The sequence below is a fragment of the Cinclus cinclus genome, chromosome 7 (genome assembly GCF_963662255.1).
Source record: "Cinclus cinclus chromosome 7, bCinCin1.1, whole genome shotgun sequence".
Classification (NCBI taxonomy): domain Eukaryota; kingdom Metazoa; phylum Chordata; class Aves; order Passeriformes; family Cinclidae; genus Cinclus; species Cinclus cinclus.
Window position 1 is genome coordinate 27053068 of NC_085052.1, and position 24387 is coordinate 27077454.

Consider the following 24387-nt stretch of genomic DNA (forward strand, 5'->3'; position numbering starts at 1 on the left):
GCCCTGCTGCTGTGAACAGTTTGTATTGTGCTCTAGAAACACAGGACAAGAGCTCCCAGCTTTTATACCGGGTACTTGGTCTCTGTGTAACTCCTGCTCATCAGTGGGGTTGGGGAATTCACTGGTGGGCTGGGTTATAAAGCATTAAATCTTCAGTCTTCATAGCAGCTGGGTTTCTCCTGCTTATTTGTGTGCACACATTATCAGTGTGAACCTCAGAGGTTGTTTTCCAAGGGCCAGAATACCATTATTGTATCTTCCAGCTGTGCTTATGAGCCTCTCTCATTTAGACTCTTATTTTTCACCAGAGGTTGGGTCCTCTCCGCTTTTCTGGGCTGTCTGGGAAGGATGTTGAGGGTTGCAAGTGGAACACACCCACTGTCTCTGAAAGGATTTCCTGGCTTCTGGTGACGAGTTGCTGAAAAAACTTATTATTTGACTGATTTCTATAGTGACTGTTGCCCTGGCAGCAAAGCTTAGAGAGTAAAAGCACAAACATGAGCAGGGCACAGTTTGATTTTGGAAGGTTTGGGTTTGCTTTGCTTTGGTTGGATTTCAAAATGCTTTAGGAGAAGTTTTGAGATGAACAAACTGATATGGGAGGCGTTTTTTTGCTGGTTTAGGTGGATGTGGTTTTGACTCATCAGTGTTAAATGTGAAACTTAACAGTTTCTGCTTGCAAAGACTGTGTCCTCAGCACAGGGAAGATGTGGAGCTGTTAGAGCAGGTCCAGGAGAGGCCTCAGAGATGCTCCTAGGACTGGAGCCCCTCTGCTCTGGAGCCAGACTGGAAGAGCTGGGGGTGTTCTCCTGGAGAAGAGAAGGCTCCAGGGAGAGCTCAGAGCCCCTTCCAGAGCCTAAAGGGGCTCCAGAAGAGCTGGAGAGGGACTGGGGACAAAGGATGGAGGGACAGGACACAGGGAATGGCTTCCCACTGCCAGAGGGCAGAGATAATGGGATATTGGCAAGGAATTGTTCCTTGTGGGGAGGCCCTGGCATAGGGAGTGCAGAGAAGCTGTGGCTGCCCCTGGATCCCTGGAAATGTCCAAGGCCAGGTTGGACAGGGCTTGGAGCAGCCTGGGACAGTGGAAGGTGTCCCTGCCCATGGCAAGCGTGGCACTGGATGGGCTTTGAGGTCTCTCCCAAGCCAGATCATTCCATGATTCTAAGTGTGGAGTAGTAATCAGCTGATGATTTCTTGGCTGATTATCTTGGTCTTCGACCAAAAAGGTTGATGCTCCCACCTTTGCTCCTTGTGCCCAACTGCATCTCAGGAGAACAGGTCTTGACAGGCAGGGTTGTAACCCTAAGTGCACCCCAAATATTTGTTTAACCCTCTGAGATGGCTGTGGCCAAGGTGTAGATGGAAGTGGTGGTGGGAATTACTGCCCATGTTTTGAGTTAGCACTTCAGTGTTTGCTGGGAATGGGAAAAAAGGGCCCATAAACACGACGAGGTGTGACCTGGGGCCCTTGATGAGGTTGTTTCATCCTGGTCACTCTTGCATGGGTATTTTGAGGTACTGGTTTTCCACAGCACCATTATCATGATGCAGTTGGTATTGTTATGATAATCACATGGTTATTTATAATTCCTTGTTGGGTTCAGGCTCCTTAATGAGGCAGCTCTGCTGCGGATGGAGGGAATTTTTAGTCACCCAGGCTAAAGAACCTGTGTCAGAGCTGGGAAGGTTTGTGTGTGCCCCATCCTTGTGGGACCACACTGAACCTGGGCATGTGGCCTGGCTGCAGCTGACACCAGTCCCCACCTTCTGTCTTCATCTTGTGTGGAGAGGAGAAGACCTTTTGTGGAAGGGAGGGGTCAGTGAGAGCTGTGAGTCTCCCATAGTTTCTGCAAACCTCACCCCATTAAGCTTTCGTGGATACACCATAGGGTATGAGGAATTTTTAATGTGACAAGCTGGAAGGTGTGAGCAAATAAGCTTTTTTTCCTATTCCTCCCCCATTAGACAGGCTGTGAAAACAGGCTTGAATAATAAGTGGTGTTAAAAATTTTAGTTAGTTTTCCTCATTTTAACTCACAGTGAAAACAACTCATCTCCATGGCCTGTGTCCTTGGCAGAGGATTACCTTTTCTCCCGTGTCACTTACTCTGCTTTTACAAAAGTTGCTTGCTAGTGATTTACACTGGTGATGGGAGAGCAGCAGGCCGGGATCGCACATTTTAGAACTGCATAATTTCCAGCAATATTGTCCAAAGCTGCAGTTTTACTGCAAGGCACACATTTGTTGGTTTTTGTCAGGCTGCCAGGCCAGGTATCCTGGGGTCACACCAGCATTTTGGGACTTTTGTGCCAGTATCTGAGTGCTATTTGCAGCTGGCAACAGATTTTTCCATCTGGAGCTCATCTTAGAACCTGCTGGCAGCTTTTCATGGAATGTAATCAGGGAATGGTTTAGGTTGGAAAAGCCCTCTAAGCTCATGGAGTGCAGTCATTCCCTCAGCACTTCCAAGGCCACCACTAACCCATGTCCCCGAGTGCCGCATCTACAAATGTTTTAAATCCCTCCAGGCAGAGATGGTGACTCTGCCACTGTCCTGAGCAGCCTATTCCAGGGCTGGACAACTTTTTCCATGGCGAAATTTTTCCTAGTATCCAATCTAGAGTTTTCCTGGCAGTGGGGATGTAATTTGAAGGTTGGCTACAGGCTCCTGAACTGTGTCTTTGGGATTCCAAATCCTTAAAAATGTTGTCGGGGTGGACAGGAGGCTGCTCTGTCAGGTTCAGGGATTCAGGAAACTGGGATTCAGGCACTCCAGTGTTGAAAACTGAAAAGGTTTTATGGATATTGGCCCACCTCGTGGTGGCCACAGAGTGCTCAGACAGCCCCAAAGCCAGGCTGGATTGTAACCCAAGGTTCGAAGAGTGAAACAGCACAGGGAGCTGGGCCCAGAGCTTGGGTGGGGAAACAGCATTAAAAATAAATAACTTTGGCTTTATCAGCATTGTGAGGCGCCATCCTGGGAAGCAACAAGAAGTCTGTTAGGGTTGTCTGTTGGGAATTTGTGCTGCCAGAGCCGGGATTTGAAAGGAGCACACAGAGACTGAGCTGCTTCTCAGTCCTAGCCTTGTAGGAGCTTCTAATGTGGGTTACCATGCATAATTCAGGCCATCCTTTCTCCATGTTCAGAGCTCTGTAACTAAATACTGATTTGCTAAACACAACTTGAATAATGAAGCAATTTGTGGCTTGAAAACCTTCCTCAGTATTGAAAGGAAAGGAAGCAAACAGAGCTGTATCCTCACTTCTGCTTTAAAACAACACAGGGATGTACAAAGTGGAAGAGTCATCTTCATCCCTGCCTGCTCCATGAATTTAAATATGTGCACATTCCTGTAGTGTCCAGTGAGTGAGAGGTGGCCTGTCCAAACTACTGCCAGTCCTTCCATCCAAGACTTTTTCTTTGCCATCACAGATCATTCCATGGAAAAACAAATTAAAAACTGCACCTTGTGTTGCTTGCTGAGCTTAGAGGTAACAGGTCAAAAAGTGAATTCATGTGCAGTGTGGTCATGTTTGCATAGGAGTAAAGTTCTGTATCTGTTCTGAGCCACTTCAGCTCAGATCATGCCAGTAGGGTAAATTATTTTGGTTTTCCTCAGTCACAACTTTGCTCCCTTCGATGAAACACAAACACTTGGGAGCCTGTAAGAGGCTAAAAATATTCTTAGAGCTGATAAAGGCTTGATTGGACTTTTGAAAATACGAAGTGTTTTTTTTGTTTTTTGTTTCCCTGTGCTGTTACTTTCTCGCTTTGTGTTTATGATGCTTCAGTAGAGCACATGGTCTGTGGGATGGTGGGGCTTCCACTGCTTTCCTCTCTTTCCTCTGGGGAGGAGCAATTTTGTTGGTTGGTTGAATAAACACCTCAGACCTGAGGATTTACTGGTGGTGGTCACTGCCATCGCTGCTTTGTTTACTGCTTGTGTCTCAAAAATTCAGGAAGAGATTCCAAGCAAGTAACTTCTGTGTTCTTGTAACTAGTACTGAAAGTGATCAGCTTTTCTAAGCTATTCCTGCAATTCATTGAGTATAGAAATTTCTTACTTAGTTCCTCTTCTTTAAAAAAAAAAAAAAAAAGAAATTTCTTCTGGTTCCGTTTTTTGTAGCTGGTAGAAAACATTTCTTTGAATTGGAGCAGTATACCCTGGAAACAGTCAAATTTGCTCACAGAGCTGCTAAATGCCTGCAAACCTAAATGCTTTCGTTTATTTTCAGGCTTATGTGCTTGATTATTGATTTTCTTGCTGTTCTTCTGGCCCAGAGAGTAGATCCTTGCTTACCTACATCAAGTTTTTAGTGTTGATGACTATATGTGGCACCTGGAAGAGTTTTAGGGTGGATTGGATGGGGCTTGGGGCAAGCTGGTCTAGTGGAAGGTGTCCCTGCCCATGGCAGGGGGTGGAATGGGATGAGCTTTAAGGTCCCTTCCAAACCAGTCTTGGATTTTGTGATTTTAGATTTTTTGCCTCGTAGAATGAAAAATAGGTTCTGTATTCAATCACCAGTGCCACACATTGCATTAAGGTACTGGTCTGTAAGGGGTATAAAAGGTTTCTACCACAAATGGTACCAAACATTTGCTCTGTAGCTCCTTAAATCTACGAGTATGATGACTGTAAGAGGAGTTTGGGTGCTGCTTATGGACTAGAGCATTGAAATGGAAAATATAACAAATAGAGAGCAGGAAGGAGGCTTCCCACAGCTGCAAAGTGGTGTTAAATCTTCTAAGGAATCAGCAGCGAGCCTGGGAAGGACGGTGCTGTGTGTACAAGGCTGGAGCTCAGATCTGCTACTCTGTTCCCTCAAGAGTCTGTTGTCCATCCTGAGCACAGGAATTTTGGCTTTGGCCATGAACTGCAGCCTATATGCCGTCCTAATTCCTGGTTTTGGGTTTTTCTCCCCCTCCCCAGGTAGAAGAATGCCAACACGAAGATGAAGTAGAGCGTTTCCTATGCTGGCCGCGGCGCCTGCACGCTGGTGTCGGCTGGGTAGGAACGGGCTCTCGCCTCTGGCCAAACCCATTCCCGGGACAAGATGAAGCCAAGGAGGAGCTTCCCGCCACGCTGGAGCCGCAGTGACTGCTGCCCACTTTAAAGCCCATGTGCCAGCATCCCTGGCGAGATGAAAGAAGTGGTGCTGTGGTCACCCGAGGAGGTGGCCGGCTGGCTGACGGACAATGCCGTGCCGGAGTACTGTGAGCCCTTGAAGAGCTTCACCGGGCGGGACCTCATCAACCTGACGGAGGAGGATTTCAAGAAGTCCCCTCTGTGCCGGGTGTCTTCCGACAGCGGCCAGCGGCTGTTGAACATGATCGAGGGGCTGAAGATGGCTCACCACATGGAGGCTCACAAGAACGGCCACGCCAACGGGCACGTGCGCGCCGGCAGCGCCACGCGCCAGAACGGCTTTGGCGCCGTGCTCAAGCTCAACGGGGTCCCCAATGGGTTCAAGAAGGAGATGATCAAGATCCCCATGCCAGAGCCGGAGCGCTCGCAGTATCCCATGGAGTGGGGCAAGACTTTCCTGGCTTTTATTTATGCACTTTCTTGTTTCGTCTTCACCACGGTGACTATCTCGGTGGTTCATGAACGAGTACCTCCCAAGGAGGTGCAGCCTCCCCTCCCAGATGCATTTTTTGATCGCTTTGATCGGGTGCAATGGGCTTTTTCTATTTGTGAAATCAACGGCATGATCCTTGTAGGACTGTGGTTTGTTCAGTGGCTGCTCTTAAAATACAAGTAAGTAAAACCTTTTCAAAACTTGAGTGTTTCTGACAGCTTTTGGAGGGCAGATGCTGGTTTGCACCCAAACAAAATGAAGATTCCTGTGATCATCTTATCTCAGTTTTCAAAGCTGAAATAGACAGCACGCAATGTGAGCTGCTTGTGCAGAAGGCAGAGGTCCACATGTTGCCTAAGAAACTGAGGAACATGCCTGCTCCTGTTTGCCTGCATGGTTAACTAGAACCTTTTTCATGGGTGAAAAGCCATGGATTGGATGAAATGATGTTCTGAGCTCAGTGTTTGTTCAGAGGGAGCACAACTCATGCTCTTGTGAGGGCGCCTGTGACCCAGGATCCAAGGGAATGGCTGGAGCTGGACCAGAGCAAGATTATTTCCTCAGAGGGTGCTGGGCACTGCCCGGGCTCCCCAGGGAATGGGCACAGCCCCGAGGCTGCCAGAGCTCCAGGAGGGTTTGGACAGCGCTGCCAGGGATGCACAGGGTGGGATTGTTGGGGTGTCTGGGCAGGAATGGGGGCTGGATCAGTGGTCCCTATGGGTCCCTCCCAACTCTGAGAGGGATAAACCCAAGGGATACAGCTAGAGGAGGTGGTGTGGGATTGCCCTCAAGAAGGAGTTGTTGCGTTAATAGCGCCATACCAAGGATCAAACACCCTGTGGTGGAGCTGAGCAGAGCCTGTAGGTGAAGAACAGCAGAATCCTTGGAGATTTTGAAGCAGTGAGTTGTGGGTTGAGTTGGTGGTGGCATACTTACATTGGTGTCACTGGCAGATGTGAAGGTCCTCCCCTTCCATGTCCCCATTTGCTTTGGGGTGTTTGTTTTTATTTATGTTATAGGATCACAGAATGTTTGGGTCTGGAAGGGACTCTAAAGGTCATCTCATTGCAATAAGGAAGTCTCCTTTGGAAGGGCCTTTTCTGGTATTAGGGGAAGATGCCAGGGAGTCCCAGAGCTTGATCAGTGTATGTGCTGATCATAGAATGTTGCGAAGACCAAAATCCCTCTTTCCTATCTGTGAGTAGAGGGATCAAGGTGCCAGAGGCCCAAGCTGTGGCTGAGCAGCAAAAAGACAAGAGCAGGAGAAGGGAAGAGCTGGAGAGTTGCTGGCAGGAACAGGAGCCCAGCGAGGTGGCTTTGTCTGGAGGGCCTTGTTCTTGTGGTTTTGGATAGTGCACACCAAGGGGGTGGTGACTCAATGCTACAGAAAGAGCTGAATCCTTTTGTGGTGGGGTTATCCCTTTCCTTTGAAACTTAATTCAGGAATAAAGGGAGGGCATTGGGCCAGATGGGCCTTCCTCACTTCTGCTTCCTCATCTCTGGAGGTGTCCCAGGCCAGGTTGGATGGGGCTTGGAGCAACCTGGGATGGTGAAACGTGTCCCTGTCCATGGCAGGGGGTGGAACTGGAAGGGCTTTAAGGTGCTTTCCAACCCAAACATTCTGTGATTCCATGATTCTAATGCTGTCCATGGCATGGCATTGGGCTGGTGTGTCTCCAGAAGACAGGAGCAGGTCTGGCTGGGCATTCTGGAGTTTCCACAAGGAGCTCAAGGAAGCTGCTGAGGCAGATGAACTTCTCTGGGAAGCATTCCCAGATGCTGTGGGAGAAGCACAATGCCAGGACTGGCCATGCGGTTGGCTCGTGGGGCTGAAGGAGCAGTGTGCTCCCTGCTGAGGTCTGCAGAGTTGGAATGGGGTTCTCTGGGCCAGGAATAAGTGTGGAGGCTGTACTTGCTGGCTGGCTCTGAGTCTCACACTCACATAAATCCTCTGGAAAAAGGGAAATAGGAGGCTTCTTTACATTTATTATTTTTCTTTAGAATGCAGTGCAGAGCTCTCTCAGACTTTCCTAAGAGAAAATATACCAAATCCAGCAAAATCAAGTGGTAGTTTTAATTAAAAAAAAAAGTCAGTGCTCAGTAAAATGTTGCCACTTCTTTGTTCTCTCTGAATATGATCCCCCAACCCCATGTTTGCCTTGATGTTACAAAGAAAAAAGCAGGTTCATGTCTGGTTCTAAAAGCCACAAGGGTGAGATCTGAGAGGAAAAACTCTGCAGAGGAGAACCCCTGCCCCACTGGAATGGTGCCCACCACACTTAAATTTCAGTTGGTGGAACAAGATTGATAATTATAATTCTTAACTCACAGCTTTGCCCATTTTTACACCAGGAGAGGAAAGAAGAAAGTCTGGGGTACTGTGTTACAGCAGTGAGTACTCCAGTGCAAAATGTGTTTACCCTGCAAGAGTTGAATTTTTCCTGATAAATTAAGGCACTCAGAATGTTGCTGATCTGGCACTGCAAACTCATACTCCTTCAAGAATGGAGCATTCCAGTTTAATAACCTTGCCAAAAGCCCTGAAAAATTTTAACAGGTGAGTTTTGAGTTTTGAAAGAGCTCAGCTTGATAGGAATAATATTTTTTTAAAAGTGAGCAAAATAGCAACCACTGAATTCCAGTGCCTAAAGGAAACATCCAAGAAAGAAGGAGACTCTTTAGAAGAGCCTGGAGGGACAGAACACATGGAATGGCTTCCCACTGCCAAAGGGCAGGGATGGGATATTGGGATGGAATTGTTCCCTGGGAGGGTGGGCAGGCCCTGGCACAGGGTGCCCAGAGAAGCTGTGGCTGCCCCTGGATCCCTGGAAGTGTCCAAGGCCAGGTTGGACTTTGGGGCTTGGAGCTCCCCGGGATAGTGGAAAGTGTCACTGCCCATGGCAGGGGTGGCACTGGATGGGATTTAACATCCCTTTCAATCCAGACTGTTATTGGATTCTGTGAATGCCAAAACCTGCAGCTTGAAATGGCCATAAGTGCAAAGAACAGTGATTTAAAATGAACCAAAATCCACAGGGTCTGTAGCCAGTGGCACACAAAGGGTGATTGCTGTAATTGGATTCACCCCTGATTTCTGTAACCCTGGCAGTGATCTCTCCTTAGGATCTCTCCAGAGGTTGCTCCTGTCCTGGTGGATGTGCCAGGAGAGGTTTAATTGTCATTCTTTGAGATGTTTTCAGGGCTTGCCCCAGTGGGGCAATTTTGGGGCTGGCTGTCCCTCCTGAGCCCATCCTTAACCCCGGGTGCTCATGCTGGTTTTGCAGAAGCACCTCACGGTACCCCAGATCTGCATCTGCCCTCTCTGTGAACATCAGCCCTCACTAATACACACCTCTGCAGCTGTGGCTGCTGCGTGGCTTCCCTGCAAACTCTCTGTCCTGCAGCCAGAACAGCTCTGCATTTTTATTTGGGAGCTTTCCTTGCTGATGTGAACCGCTTCCTTTATAATGCTGCTCCGGAAAGATGTGTTCTCTCACTCCTCTGGTTATAGAGGAGACCCTTTGTGATCACTAAATGGTGTGTCAGCTGAAATAAACTTACTCCTTTTCATCTCAGAATGAAAATACCGTAACTTCATCCCCTGCCTCGAATAGGAAATCGGTAATGGCCCCAGCTAATGGAGGGGTGTGGGGCATAAAATCCCCTTTAATGTCTTCAGCACCCAATCTGCACAGGCTTCTGTGTCCTAATCCTTAGATTTCCTGTAATCACCTTCAAGGGCAGTTTGAGCTGAGCTGCTCCTGTGTTCCTGGAGTGGAAGGCATGGGAATATTTGTGGAGTAGTTCAACATTCCCAGGTGTCGGCCAATAGTGTCACGAGTTTCCAAAGCATCAGAAGAAAACAGCTGGTGGTTTCATTTACTTACCTTTGTGGATTTTGTTTGCCTTGAGTGACCTCCTTATTTTTGCCTCTTTTTTCTCCCTGCCAGGTCTATAATTAGCAGAAGATTTTTCTGTATAGTTGGCACACTATACCTGTACCGGTGTATTACCATGTACGTGACTACACTCCCAGTACCTGGAATGCATTTCAAGTGTTCTCCAAAGGTAAACTTCTTCTGGCTGCCCTGCCATGTGTGTTTCCCCCTCTTCCTGCTGGTCCCAAAACTGCTTTCTCAACAAGTATTCTAAGGGAGGGGATTCTGCCCCTCTGCCCTGCTCTCATGAGAGTCCCCCCAGAATTCTGTGCACAGTTCTGGTACCCCCCGTATAAGGAGGGCATGGAACTGTTGGAGCAGGTCCAGAGGAGGCTGTGGAGTTGCTCAGGGAACTGGAGCACCTCCACTCTGGAACCAGGCTGGGAGGGCTGGGGCTGGTCAGTCTGGAGAAGGGAAGGTTTTGTGGAGACCACACAGCTCCTTCCAGGGTCTGAAGGGATTCAGGGAAGCTGGAGAGGGACCCTGGAGTGCCAGGATAAGAGGGGATGGGTTTCCACTGCCAAAGGACAGGGGCAGATGTGATATTGGGAAGGAATTGTTCCCTGGGAGGGTGGGCAGGCCCTGGCACAGGGTGCCCAGAGAAGCTGTGGCTGCCCCTGGATCCCTGGCAGTGTCCAAGGCCAGGCTGGATGGGGCTTGGAGCAGCCTGGGACAGTGGAAGGTGTCCCTGACCATGGCAGAGGATGGCACTGGATGAACTTTAAGCCCAAACCAGCCCAAACCATTCTATAAGTTCAATTTGAGAGTGCTGGTTTGGTGTGACAGGGGCATCCTTCTGGAGGTTGCAGGTCTCAGTGGAGCTGTTGACAGGTGCTGCGGGGCAGTGCAGGAATTCCCATCCTTTTCAAAGCGCTGAACTACCCAATTTCTGTGGCATTTTCAACTAATTTGCATGATTTGCATGTTCTTGTCCTCAATGAAGCTGTTGAAGGTGTGCAACCTTTGCCATGTATGAGTCACTGATTTCTAAATAAATTCACACCTCAGTGTGTCAAATCCAAATATGATTCATAGTTGAAAATGGCCCAGAGAGACTTTCCTAAGGCACACTGAGAGACTTTCCTCAGTGTGTCAAATCCAAATATGATTCACAGTTGAAAACGGCCCAGAGAGATTCCTGCATATATTTTTGCAATTCTGTTAGCACAAGGATTTCTCACCTCCTCCCCAGTCCAGCCCTGATTCCAAGGCATAAATAAGGCTTGTGAAAGCCATGGCTGAAACCAGGCTACTGGGACAGAGATGCTTGAGCCTTGTGGTCAGCCACGTGCCCAGGGTGGAGAAGGGACAGGGCTCGTGGTGTTGCTCCGGTCACTCCAGCATTGCTGGAATCCTGGTCCTTACTGCAATTTCTGTGGCTGGTTGTGCTGTGATGCACTTGAAGCAGGAGAAAGGGCAGAAGCACAGCCATAAATCAGGTGGCAGGTTGTAAAATCACTGAGGTACAGGTAGTAAAATCCTGGTGGGACTTGATCCATGTGCTGAGGTACAGGTAGTAAAATCCTGATTGGACTTGATCCATGTGCTGAGCAGTGATAGTTGTTTTGGTGAAGATTGGCATATCTAAACAAAGCCAAAGTGCTTTGGTTCCTTGGGGAAGTCCAGACAGTGTTTGTCAAGGCAGAACCTTTGTGCCTTTTGGAGGGATTTTGGAAAGAGAAGTGAGTGGGAGAGGATTCAGCACTGTGTTTGAACAGCCTGCTGTTAGGAAACTAAAAAAGAGAGAGCACAGGTATTTATGGGCTGAAGTGAATAAATCTGTTTGGGGAATTTGGGGAATTTACGGCGTTGGCAAATCCTTCTCATTACTCAAGTAGAGACAAGCTGAGGGCCCTGATAAGATTAAGGAGTTTTCTTGTAAACTCTAAATGTACTGGTGGGAAAAGGATAACCCCTCAACACCATATTGAGTTCTATGAGATTGTGAAAAGTGGGCTTTGGGGAGCAGTTTAGTGTTTGTGAGCAACTGTTAGCAGGAAGTGTTTAATTCCTGCAAAGAACATGCTCAAGTATGTCAGAAAATATTAATTTCCACTTCTTAAAGCAAGGCCAAGCTTTAAAATAAAAGCATGATGGCCAGCCTGGGGGATCTGTGTTTCCTTCTGGCAGTTCAATGGTTTCCATGGATTTTCAAACACCATAACATGAGGTGAGGATGCAGCACATGCATGCATTGATCCATTAGTCCCTGCTTCTTGATGGGTCCCAGAGGTTCTCCACACATCCTGGTTGGCCCATGGCATACATTTTTTCGTGGATTTGTTTATTATTTGGCCTTGGCTAAGAGCAGCAAAAATCTTGGGCAGTGCCAGCTGCCCTCGGTCACTTGGGAGAGGGAGCAGTGTCCTCACGGGAAGGACTTGGTTTGCTTGGATTTGGCTTTCCTTGGGCAAACTAAAGTTTTTTCAGGAATGCTCTGTGAGTCAGTGCAGTGGTTGGGGGTGGAGGGAGATCCTTGTTTGGGCTGCTGTGGAGTCAAAGCACAAGTCTGGCACTGTGCTCTGACAGACACCACAGATGTTTCTGTTGGAATGGGAAGTGGAAAGAAATAATCTTGCAGACTTTTCCAAGGCCTTAGGGTTTGGAGTGAGATGCTCTTCTGTTCATCAGATCCTGGCTTTGGCAGCGGCTGTTTAGCCTGGGCAGTTCCTCCTGGTTTCTGTTGGATGATCACCAATAGGGCCTGCACTCTTTACCAGCAATATGAACTAAATTAAACCTCATTTGAGTGCAGTGCCTCTTGAACAGAAGGAAAATCCCACCTGAGCACCAGCTGCAAGAGGTGCAAAGCATCAAAACACTCGTGTCTCATTTCCAGTCTTTTTCCCCGCTAGAAATGTGCCGCCAGCTTTTGGGAAAGGCTGAGGATTTATTTATCTGCTGATTGATCTTGTGGATCAAAGCAGAAAGGGAGAAGAACTGAAAGGCCAAATTGCTGGTTAAAACCATTGCTTTGAGCTGTGATATTTTATTGTGCCTCTGTGTTTTGCTGTTCCACCAGCTTTTTGGAGACTGGGAATCTCACCTGAGAAGGATAATGAAGTTGATTGCTGGCGGAGGCTTGTCCATCACAGGCTCCCACAACATGTGTGGGGACTACCTGTACAGCGGCCACACCGTCATCCTAACCCTCACCTACCTGTTCATCAAAGAGTGTGAGTGCCCTGCTGCTCTCCTGTTGTGTGAATCCTTCCTGACTGAGGCATTTCTCTTGTGCTCCCTGGCAAACACAATTCAAGTTAAAATAACTGAGTTTTCCACCATGAGAGGAAATGGCCTCAAGCTGGATGTTACAGAAAAATTCTTCACCAGGGGGATTGTAATGGTTTGGGTTGGAAGGGACCTTAAAACCCATCTCTTTCCACCCCCCACCATGGGCAGGGACACCTCCCACTGTCCCAGGCTGCTCCAAGCCCAAGAGTCCAGTCCTGGCTTGGACACTGCCAGAGATCCAGGGGCAGCCACAGCTTCTCTGGGCACCCTGTGCCAGGGCCTGCCCACCCTCCCAGGGAACAATTCCTTCCCAATATCCCGTCTAAACAAAAGCAGGTTAATTTGACTGGCCAATATCTCTTAAAGATTTCATAACCTTTCTCATTTCCAATGATCTCCTTACCCTGAGTGCAATTTTAAGGTACACCTTAAGACAGTGATACTTTTTTTGTGATCTCAGCATTCCTGCTCTTAATCTCAGCACAGGCATCTCTGTGTCAGCCAGGATTGCAGTCCATGACCTCTGCTAATCACAGCAGAAGTCCTGATAAGGTTCCACTTTGAAGTAACCCCTGCTTGTGCTTCCTTGCAGATTCCCCACGGCGACTCTGGTGGTACCACTGGCTCTGCTGGGCGCTCAGCATGGTGGGGATGTTCTGCATCCTCCTTGCTCATGACCACTACACTGTGGACGTGGTGGTGGCTTACTACATCACTACAAGGCTATTCTGGTGGTACCACACAATGGCCAACCAGCAAGTGAGTTCCTCCCACTCCCTGGATGCTCCTGCTGTAGCCTGGGGGTGGGAAATAGCCAGGCTTACCAATGTCCTGTGGAGGGTCCCCTTCTTCCCCCCACCTGTGGGTTTGCATGGGAGAAAGAGGCATCATTAATTGGGTTCTTCTTGTGTCTTGACCACAAAAATACGGGAAGATCTTCCTGAAGGTAGGCAGGACTCTCCTGCCTTTTGGTAACCTCAGTCTTTGAAGTCCTTCTGAATTTGGGCCAGGTGGCTACATTTGTGATAGAACAACAAACCATTTATATTATTTTGCTTTGGTTTTGCTTTGTTTGGTTGTTGAGGCCTGCTAGGGTTTTTGTGTGTTCTGTGGCTTGTGCCACAGGTCTCTCTAGGTACAGGAGGAGGCCTTGCTAAAAATAAATCCATTTTTGAACATTTTTCCATGGGGTAGTGAGTTCTCCTGGCTGGTGAACTGGAGCAATCAGAGAGGAGCTGACAACACTGAGGAAAGTGAAACCTCCCCTGCTCTGCCGGGGCAGAATCAGGCTGGAGATCAGGGCAAGGTTCTTCCCCCAGAGGTTCTGGGGCTCCCAAGGGAATGGGCACGAGGCTGCCAGAGCTTCAGGAGCACTTGGGATGCACAGGGTGGGATTGCTGGGGTGTCTGGGCAGGGCCAGGGGCTGGATCCATGATCCCTAAAGGTCCCTTCCAATTCTGGGTGTTCCATGATTCTCTGAGAGAAAATGCACAAGTCTTTCCCACGGATAGCATACAAAGGAGTTAAGAGACATTTTTGGGTAGGTAGCAGCATATTGGTGTCCAAGTATTTTCTGTGCTCATGGTCAAAGATCTTTTGTTTGTCTGTGGCATATGCTGTTAATTATGTTTAATAAACACCCCCTATGATGGTAGAAGATGAGTTTATATTGTGACAGTGCAGATTTTTAGATCCTATCACAGAATCGACATGGAATGACTTGGGCTGGAAGAGGCCTTAAAGGTCATCTGGCTCCAGCTCCCTGAAAGCCTTGTAGCTCCCAGCTCATTATTCCACTGGTTTGGTGCTGCCTGAAGCAATGCACCACAGCCAAGCCTTGTGGTACGTTTCCAACCAAATGCCTAATTTCAAATTCAGTGCACTTTGATGTTCAGTCGGTTTGGGAGGCACTGTGACAGGAGTCTGTGCCCACACTCTGCAGCTTTTGTCACACAGCGCCAGAGGATTCCACGCTTGTGACTTTGCTCCTGGGCTCTCAGAACAGTGGTACTTCCAGGCTGGAAGCTCTGGAGCCAGGAGTGCCCCGAGTCCTGTTGAGGACTTGCTTCAGCAGAGCCCTTGGTTTGGAAACATTCCTGTTCTGCTGCCTGATTAACTCAGGAGGGGGCTCAACACTGCTGCCCTGAGCTGCCAGGATGTTGGGAAATGCCAGTCCCTGGATCCTTCCCTGAGCACACATTGGTGTGCTGCTATCTCCTTCCTTGTGCTGGGGCTTGTGCCTGGCCTTACAATTAAAAGCAGCAGTGGATTTATTTGACACGTGGGCTTGACATGGAGATTAAGCTCAGTGTACAAGCCCTGTGCTTGTATATTCCCTTTTGGTAGGTGGACACAGGGATCCCTGGCTCTGGCATGGAAAATAGGCAGCAGTGGGGTTGGATAATTCCCTCGGGGCCTGCCCACTCTGTGTGTGTCTGTGAGCTGGGGCTTGCTCATGGCTGAGAGAAGTAAAAGGTAGGTGGGAGCAGTCTGGGAGCGTGTGCAGGGCAGGGTAGGGTTCTGACTTCCTCCAGATGGGTTGGGACGTGCCCTGCTCATGGCCCCACAGCCAGGCCCCAAAGTGATTCCTGAGCTGCATGGGATTTCAGAGGCACTTAGGGAGCAGCCGTGCTTTGGGATGGCGTGTTCATTCCCAAGGGAGAGCAGACGCCGGTCTTTGGGCCACTCATTACTTTCCTGTGGGCCCATCAAACAACTGAGGTCCTGTGGACAACGGTGAGCCATGTTTGGTGTGTGCAGGGAGGCTGGGATCTGTTTGGGAGATTTTGGGAGCAGCAGGAAGCAGGACACCACCAACGAACAATTTCTGGTGAAGTCATGTGAATAAAGGACCTGCCCTTCAGTAAACCTCTTTTTGTCCTTCTCTCCCTGCAGGTGCTAAAAGAAGCTTCCCAAACTAACCTCCTTGCAAGGGTCTGGTGGTACAAACCCTTCCAGTACTTTGAGAAGAATGTCCAAGGAATTGTACCTCGCTCCTACCACTGGCCGCTGCGGTGTCCGGCGCTGGCGCGGGGCCGGCAGGTCAAGTACAGCCGCCTGGTGAGTGACACGTAACAGTGCCACCACTGCCCCAAAGGACCTGTCCCAAGTGCTCACAACTCCAAGAGAAGATGCCATAAACAAAAATCCACCGCTCCCTAACCCTTTCTTTAGCAGCTCCCTGGACCTGACCTGTTCAGTTACCTGGTAAGCACTGTGATCTTTTTTTCTCTCCAAAGGATCTGCGTTGGACAACAATAAAGAGAATTTAACTGATCATGCACTGTTATACATTTCTTGTTGATAGAGTTGGGATTTGCATTTGCCCATCACCATGTTCCTTTGTATATGATGCGACAACATAGATGAAAAGCTTTTATATCATGAGTTCTGGTCTTTCCAGTCACGTCTGGGAACAAAGCATATTATTTTCTTGGGAAAACATACTTTTCATATCTCTTGCCCCAAAGATTGGGCTGTAAGCCATTTTCTAGCAAATGACTATATGAAGGTTTCTAAATATCTGCCTTGGGTGAAATCAAGAAATCTTTCTACCTGTTGCACCATGCTATGAATAAGATGATAGACACAGAAAGGTTTGGTAAATCCTGATTTTGTAGAATCTGCAGTGACTGACTGTGTCAAAAAAGTGCAAAAAAAACCAAAAAAAAACAAAAAAAAAAAAACCAAAAAAAAAAGAAAAAAAGAAGAAAATGTAAAGTGATTTTCTAAGTATTTCCTAACTTTATTTTTCAAAATGTGTATGAAAAACAAATTAAATTTAAAAAGATTTTTACATGTCAGAGAATAGAGAGTTTAAAAATTTAAAGAAAATGCTTCTTGGGAGAGAGAGAGAGATTTGTCTATGTTTCTAGTGCCTTTCTTGTCTTGATTGTATGGTCAGTAGGCAGTCTTAAATGTTTTTATTTAAAATAAAGTATTCCATGAAAGCAGAATTATATATACTGTATAATTACTAATTTTTGCATTTATTGCTAAATTAAACTGGAAATCTGCTTATAATGTTGAAGTTGCCACGTGTAGGGAAAAACCTCCCACCCCACCAAATTAAAAAGGGTCCGGACCTTGCTCACACATTGTGGGCAGGTCAAGCTAAAAAAGTATCACTTTATTGTCTACTTGGTAGCCGGATTTTAAGAAGCAAAACAGCCATGAATTCCTGTTTTTTAAGAATTTTACAAATGATCACTGAGTGAACTATGAATGGTTTCTCCATCCCCTTGTTGAAGTGTTGTTGAAAAACAACAAAGATGATCTATTTCTTTAAAATATTTGTGCAGAAACTGCATGTAATTAAGTTTTCACTCCTACCATACATACTGTATGTTTGGGGAAGTCTCCTATCCTAAACTTGCCAATGTGCAGAACAAAAATAGTTTTTATAAAAAAGAATGAAGAAGAGAAAAATATATATATAAATATATATATATATATCCATTCTGTATTTTACGTGAAGCAGAGTTATCTTCTGTAGGTTTTTTGTGTATTCACAAGGTGATATTTGTATTGTAAAACAACAATGGTGAAGGAAAATAAAAAAGGCTTTTGAAAAATGTAGTTTCCTTTATCTTTTTGATATTCAGTTGAAATTTAAAGCTGGGTTTATTCTTCCAAACCTTGCCTTTAAGTTGATGTTATTGCACTGTAGGCCATCTGTTGTGGACTGTACGGAAACTGCATTGATGTGGAATTGCTGTTGGGCAAAACAGTGCCTTATGTGAAATAAATGCTATGCAATCGATGCCGAGCGGGCGGGAGGAGCCTTCCTGGGAGCCATCTCCAGGCCTTGAAAAATCTACCCCACAACTGCTGGGATGCAGCACAGGGCAGGAGGTGCATCCCTTCCCCCCAGGAGCTGCCAGTCCTGGCCCCCAGACACCAGAACAAAAAGAGAGAAGCCAATTCCTGTGCGTCCGTGGTGATGAAAGTGTCATTTCTTCCTCCTTTTGTTTTTGTGTTTTTTTTTTTTTTGTTTGTTTTTTTTTGGGGGGGGGGGGGGGGGGATGCTTTATCTCCACCTCTCTGCCGTGTTCCTCACCCTTGGCTAAAACATGCCCTGCAGAGCTGGTGGGGTGTTGCTTCTGCTGCTCTGCCTTGCTGTTGCTTGGGATGCTGAAGGAGGGCAGCTCGCTCCTTATCAGTTCTGTTTCCCTGGGAAGGAGGGAGGGAGGGATGGAAGGAGGGAGGGGTTCCCTGGCCAAACCCTTTGCCAACAGCATTTGCAGAACTGGGTGGGAATTCAGGGCTCAGCTCTGCCTGCTCTGCCTTCAGTTCATGGCTTTACCTTGGCAGCTTCTGGGGCTAAAAGTCGGTTTTTAAACAGCCCAACCCCACCCCAGCTGATTTTTGAGAGAGTTCATGCTCCCAGACGTAACACGAGGAGTAGATTTTTCAAGACCTGGCATCACGCACATCCGAACCATTGACATAAGTAAATGTATGGATATATATGCACATGACATTAAATGGAATCTGCTGAATCCTGCCTTGTGGTGTCTGACTTACTGCATGGCTCTGGCTCCACACGGTCCCATCTGTGCTGCAGCGGGGCTGTGCTCGGGCAGGGTGTGCTGCTGCCTCGGGAAGGGAGCCTGGGAACGTGGGACGGGGGGCTCAGCAGTGGCCTTGCTGCTGGCTCTCGAGGAGGGGGGCCAGGGATGGATTTGGGACAGAGTTGCTGTGCATTGGCTCAATCCAGGCTGTGGAGCTTGTGCTTCTTGGACTTCTTCCCAGGACCATCTTCCCAGCAGCTCAGGGTGGGTGGGATGGGATGTGGCTCGGGATCAGGGCGATGTTCAGCCTGGTGCTGATGGCCAGAATCCCAGATTTCCCCAAACCTCAGGTAAGATCCCTCCACAGCCATCCCTCAGCCTCTGCTTTCTGGAGAATGCAGTCAGGGGTGGTGGGGCATCTCTGCCATCACTGGATGCCACACTCGGCCTGTGAGCTTTGTGTTCCTGGGCTGAGATCCTTGGGTGACTTCCAGGGACAATCTTGTCCCAAGAAGAGGCTGAAAAACCACCTAAGTGATTCCTTTGCCCTGGGCACTGGTGCATTGTTGCCTCTCCCTTGCCTCTTTGCTTGGTGCCTATCAGAGAGGTGAACACGGCAAACTACAGGTCTGTAAAAGTTGGAATCTGGTGTTACGCTGCCCCAGTGCAACAGAACTCGTGGATCTCCCCATGCTGTGCCAGTGAAACCATCCTCTGTGGCCTCCAGCTGAGTCTTCAGAGGACAGACAGAGCCAGGTTTGGGTGTGAAGGGGCAAACCTGGACAGTCCAGTGTAGGTGCCAGGAGGCTGGAACTGGGAAGAGGGTTCTGCACCAGAAAAGGCTGGAAAATGCCCATTCAAGGTGGAAAAAGACCTGGACAAACCAGGATCTTTGCCAGGAGGGCGGGCACTGGTGTTGCTGAGATCCATCTGGATATAGCCCTTAGTGCTGCCATGTGGGGAAGGTTTTAAACCATAAGCACAGGGATGGGAGGTGTTTGAGGGATCCATCTGGATATAGCCCTTAGTGCTGCCATGTGGGGAAGGTTTTAAACCATAAACGAAGGGATGGGAGGTGTTTGAGGAGCATGGGCCAAACAAGGGCAGCGATCCCTCTGCTTTCCTGTACTCTGGAAAGAGCAATCCCATCAACTTCCATCTCCTGCTTTTCCTCAGGACACAGCTCAGTGCTCATTCTCTTCCCTGTGCCAGCGGATCAGAGCGCTGCCTGAAGATAAACCACAAGTTCCTATTTTGGCAACTTCTCCCACCCACCTCATCAGCTATTGGCCACAAATATTTGCCAGAAGGATCTGTTGTTTCTTTCTGCATCCTCTCAATGCCTCTCTTGCCCCTGGCTGCCCATGTGTGCTGCAGGTTGGGCAGGGAATGCTGGTGAGCACCAGGATTTGGGCACTACACCCTTTGCACATCCCCCGTTTAAATGAATGTTTGGACAGCACTCTCGGGCACGTGGTGGAATTAGCGGGACTCTGCAGGAGCTGGATTTTGATGGGTCCCTGTGGGTCTCTCCCAAATCAGGGTGTTCTGTGATTCCATGATGACGGGAAGGAGCAGGTTTTACAAGGTTGGGAAGGAGGCAGGGCTCCCGTAACTTGACTTGCAGCAGCAGCAGCAGCTTGGCCCCTGCTGGTATGGGTGAGCACAGAGCAGCCCACCTTGTTCATTTTCTGACCATTTTTCTCCCCAGAGAACCCCAGTGGGACGGAATTTGAATATGCCCAACTCTGCATTGCTGTTTTTGGGTCTTGAAGTTTTCCCAGTTTTGTGCCAGAGCTTTTTAGCTTGGCATGTGCTGCTTGGCTCTTCCTGAGAGTGATGCTTCCCTGGGCTCTCCCATGTCCCAGGGAAGTGCCCTGTCCCTGGGGCTGCTGCTGTTGCTGCTTCTGATGAGGGATGGCAAAATATTCTCTATTTGTGGTGAAGCTTTAACCCCTGGATAGATTCAAGGCACATCACCTGGGGAACTTTAGGGTGTTCACATGTCTGGATATAAATTATTGGCACCAAAAGTCACCATGACTTGGCCAGAAGGGCAGGAGAGTTCTTGCTCTCGAGGAAAGGCAAGGGAGGGTGGGGAAAGAAAGGCAACTCACCCCAGGACAATATTTTAATTATATTTGCTAGGTATCCCTTCAGTTCAGCTGTCACTCAGTGACCTGTGCAGGGTTTTGAGTTCAGAAACTGCAATTGCTCCATTTTGCTACCTTTCCATTCAACCTGCACTTCCTAAACTCTCCGTGCATGCTCCCAGCTGTGTTTCCAGCAGAAAAGTCACCGTTTGCCATCACAAAGAAGTGATCCCACTTCCAGCTGCTGCTTGCAGCAGGGGTTTGTGTGTTGACCAGGGAAGGTGGGGAAGAAAATCTACGTGGTGCTGCCTAAAGCAGCCCTGGAGTGCCCTTGCCAAAGCCTGGCCGGGTTCTTGCTGACAGCTCTGTGCAAACACTTTTATCTCCTGTCTCCTGAGCCCCAGCAAAAAGGACTTTGGCCATTCTCTGTTAAATAAACAACATTATTGATGTAAGAGTCCTATTCATTGCTGTGAAGGCTCTGAGGAGCCTCACTCCCAGGATCTCAGGCTTTGGGGAGCATCTCAGCTCTCTGTAAGCCACCTGCTCATGCAAAGTTGATGGTTCCAGTTTTCTGCTCAGGACTTGGCCAGGGCTCAGCAGACAGGTTGGAATCAAGGTTCCTGTCCTGCAGGGATGAGTGACACTGGGGAATTGCCCATCCTTACAGGTGATACGCAGTGGCTTCTCAGGAAAAAAGGGAATTTTACCCCCAAGAACAAGGTGGGGGGTAGGGGGGGGGAAGGAAAGGCTTGATGTAACCAGTTTCAGGAATCCTTCCAGGACTTCTAATTAAAAAAAAATAATTTAAAAATCAGTCTTTTCATTGCCCATTAGAAGAATTTTTGTTTCAGAAGGTTTACAGAGAAGATCGTGGCCTGAGCATTTTTTAAGAGAAGAGAAAAGTTGTTTTACCCAGCACCAGCTAGGATGATTTGCAGAAAGGGAGTTCCCAAGAGACCACAAAATGCTGGTTTAAAAGTGAAATTTGGGAGCTGTAGGAAGGGGCCACTTCTGTGAAATTATCTAGTCTTGCTTGGGAGGGATGAGGAACTGAAAAATGAGGAGAGGAAAGGGAAACAAATGCTTCATGGGTTTATATTTCAAAGCAAATTTTCTTAATTTATTTTGTTTTGTTTCCTGTACAGAGGTAGTTTTAATCTTGTTTCTTAATGATTTGGAAGCACAGGGTTCACTGACAAAAGAAATGCACATTTGGCCATTTGTGTTGAGTGGTTTCCCTTCTGTCAGCTTTGCCAGATTCCTTCAGTGGATCCATTAATCCCAAGTGGGTTTAAACACTTTTCCTGCTGAGGATGAAATCCCTGTGCTGTTTGCAACCCCTGGATGTGCTTGGGGAGATCAGAGAGTGCAGTCCTGTGGTAGCAGTGGTGGGAGGTACTTTATCCTCCTTTTTTCAGGAAAATGGAGACTGTAAAGAAAACATCACTTTCTTTAGGCTCATTTGGCACAAAATGGCACCAGGAAGGACTCCAGGTCTTGGGAAGGAGGATGGTCTTTGGGAACTCTTCACCTTTCTCACATTTCCACATGCAGGGAGGCATTCAGAGGGATTTTCCAAGCCCTTTGCTCTTAAACTGAGGTTTTGCAGCCCAGAAAGTGCCTTTTCTGCACCATGAAGCTCCTTGCTTCTGTAGCTCTGGGCCTGGACACAGTCTCATCACCTGGGGGAGATGGGAAGCTGTGGGTCCCCAGAACCTCAACAGGAAAACAATTTAAAATATTCCCCAAGTCATGTTTTGAGCTGTCATCAGTCTTCCTTTTCCTCCTCCACCCCCAGGCACAGGTGGTAACAGAGTCACTTCTCCTCAGCTGTTTTCATTTTGTGGGGTGAGGCTGGCAGGACGCTCTGCCAGGATAACAATTCCTTAAAACTCAATCTCTTAGCTTTTCCTGATGCTCCAGCAAGTGTATCACCTGCAGGAAGTGCTCTTGCTCCTGCACAGCCTGTTCCTGGCTCATCCCTGTCCCAGCAGCTGCTCCATGGTTTTATCTGTCCTCTTCTGCTGCCTGCAAGGCCAGAGAACACTTCGGGACCCGCACATTCCCAGGAGCACAGCTATGTCCAGGGATATCTGCCAGCCCACACAGGCTGGTTTCTAGGGCCAGCAGGTTCCTTAGGAATTACAGCCAGGAGATAAGGTATCAGTAAATCTTGTTTCTCCCCACCAGCCAGTCCAAAAATCACGGAGCCAAAGGGTGACGCTGAACGTGACCTTGAAGTGCTGACACAGACTTTGCCTGGAATGTTAACCCTTGGATCAGGGATGCACCACGGAAACGGTGATTAAAAGCTGAACCTCCTGAGAAGGGAGGGAAAATGCCAGAGGTGCTCCCAGCTTTTGATTCCCACCACAATTCTGGAGAGAGAAACAGCTGTGGCTGGTTGGATCTTCCCTCCCCACTGCACCAACATCTGAGGCTGTGAGGGGTCCTGTCATTCTGGGGAGGAGCAAAGTGCCAAAACCCTTTGGATAAAGCGTATTTGAGCAGCTGGGGTATTTATCCAGCCCTCTCTGGGACTTGAAACAGGTGGAAAAAAAGCTGGGTTTTAACAAATAAAGTTTTTGGTAAATAGAAATTCATTAATAGAAAGTATTTTACGCTTAAAGTACAATCATGTTTTCAAGTTCTTCTAATAGAGCGTGGAAACCCTGAGCACTGATCTTCCAGGAGAATCGGGAGTCACATCCAGATGGGAAGCAGCCACCATTCCACAGGCTGGACAAGCTGTGATGAGGAGGAAAAAAATCCCAAATTCCCAAATTCCTTGAACATCAGAGCTGAGCAGTGCAGTCCTGGAAGTGTCATTCTGGGAGAGGGAGATGTTGTCTGAAGCTTACCATAAACACACTAGGGAAAAACCACCTGTCACCTCCTCGTGGGATTAAAATTATTGATTGGTTTCTCCTTATCTTGTGCCATGCTTGACTCACTTACTCAGCAAGAATTTTCCAGCTGAGCTTTCCAGCTTGGAGCAGGTCTCGAGCTGGGAGCTGCTGGGACGGATGAGGAAACTCAGGTGAGCCTGCTGGAGATTGCCCTGGGATCCCATAGGATCGGTGCTTGTATCTTGCAGTGGTTTTGGGGCAGTTCAATCAGTGGGATGATGAGAAGTGTGAGTGTGTGTGATGCTGATGTGCTTCAGGCTGGAGCTGGGATAGTTCTGGACAGCTCACGGTGCCTGGCAGCCAATGCCACGCTGGGGGGATAAAGAGGGCAGGAAGGAAAGCTGTATCATTAGATTTGTTGTCACCAGAATATTTGCTCTGTGAAATTCAGCCCTGACCATGAGTGCTGATAAGAGAGGTCACCTGGAGCAAGTCTAAGTGACCACTTGGCTCTCTCCTGATGTCGTTTTTCACTGCAACCTTTTCAGGACCATAAGTGCTCATTCCAGCCGATGTTTCTTGCAGGTTGATTGTTTCCAGGGCACATTCCCTGGAATATGAGGAAAAGGAGGCAGGAGCTTTACCAGAGGGGGCAAATGTTAGGAAAATCAGACGCTCTGTCTCATTCTTGCCTTTCTAATCACAGGATAATCACAGACTCTCAGACTGGTGCGGGTTGGGAGGGACCTTGAAGCTGAGATTCCTAACTGATGTTTATTATGGTAACAGTGTTATCTTCTGACACCCTCTGAGCTTCAGCATCTCCTTCAGCCACTAAGAGAACACAGGACCTGGTGAAATATTGTGGGGTTTATTCCCAGATCTCTTCAGAAGGGTGAGCAAAGTGTCTTGGGAAGCACAGGGTCGGGAATTTGGGCGCTCTCCCTGTCTTGTCAGGGGGTGATTGCTGCCAGTAGGAGATAACATTTTTGTCAACGATTTAAGCTGAAAAGTAAATCTCCATTTCCCATCCTTCTCGGTGCTGCTGCAATCTCTGACACTGGGATGGGGGACACAGACAGGTCTCTGAGGGTGGGATGTGAGCTCTGGGTGGGATGTGCCCCTCGCTGGGATGTCCCACTGGCTCCTTTCTGCACCCACAGTGCCCCCACC

The 24387-nt window shown here is 48.1% G+C and overlaps 1 protein-coding gene across 14 annotated transcripts in view; it reads left to right on the forward strand.

Moving 5' to 3' along the window:
• SGMS1 (sphingomyelin synthase 1) overlaps window positions 1–17710 on the forward strand; it is an 86897-nt gene extending 69187 nt beyond the window's left edge. For 13 of the 14 annotated variants that reach the window (XM_062496703.1, XM_062496708.1, XM_062496704.1 and 10 more), the window contains 5 exons: window positions 4936–5763; window positions 9535–9652; window positions 12545–12698; window positions 13349–13515; window positions 15652–17079. In XM_062496703.1, coding sequence (XP_062352687.1) covers window positions 5147–5763; window positions 9535–9652; window positions 12545–12698; window positions 13349–13515; window positions 15652–15831 — 1236 coding nt within the window. In that variant the 5' untranslated portion in view covers window positions 4936–5146 and the 3' untranslated portion in view covers window positions 15832–17079. Of the gene's footprint in view, window positions 1–4935; window positions 5764–9534; window positions 9653–12544; window positions 12699–13348; window positions 13516–15651; window positions 17080–17425 lie in introns of those variants that run through there. The other variant, XR_009933358.1, reaches the window with a different exon arrangement.
• The last annotated feature ends 6677 nt before the right edge of the window (window positions 17711–24387 follow it).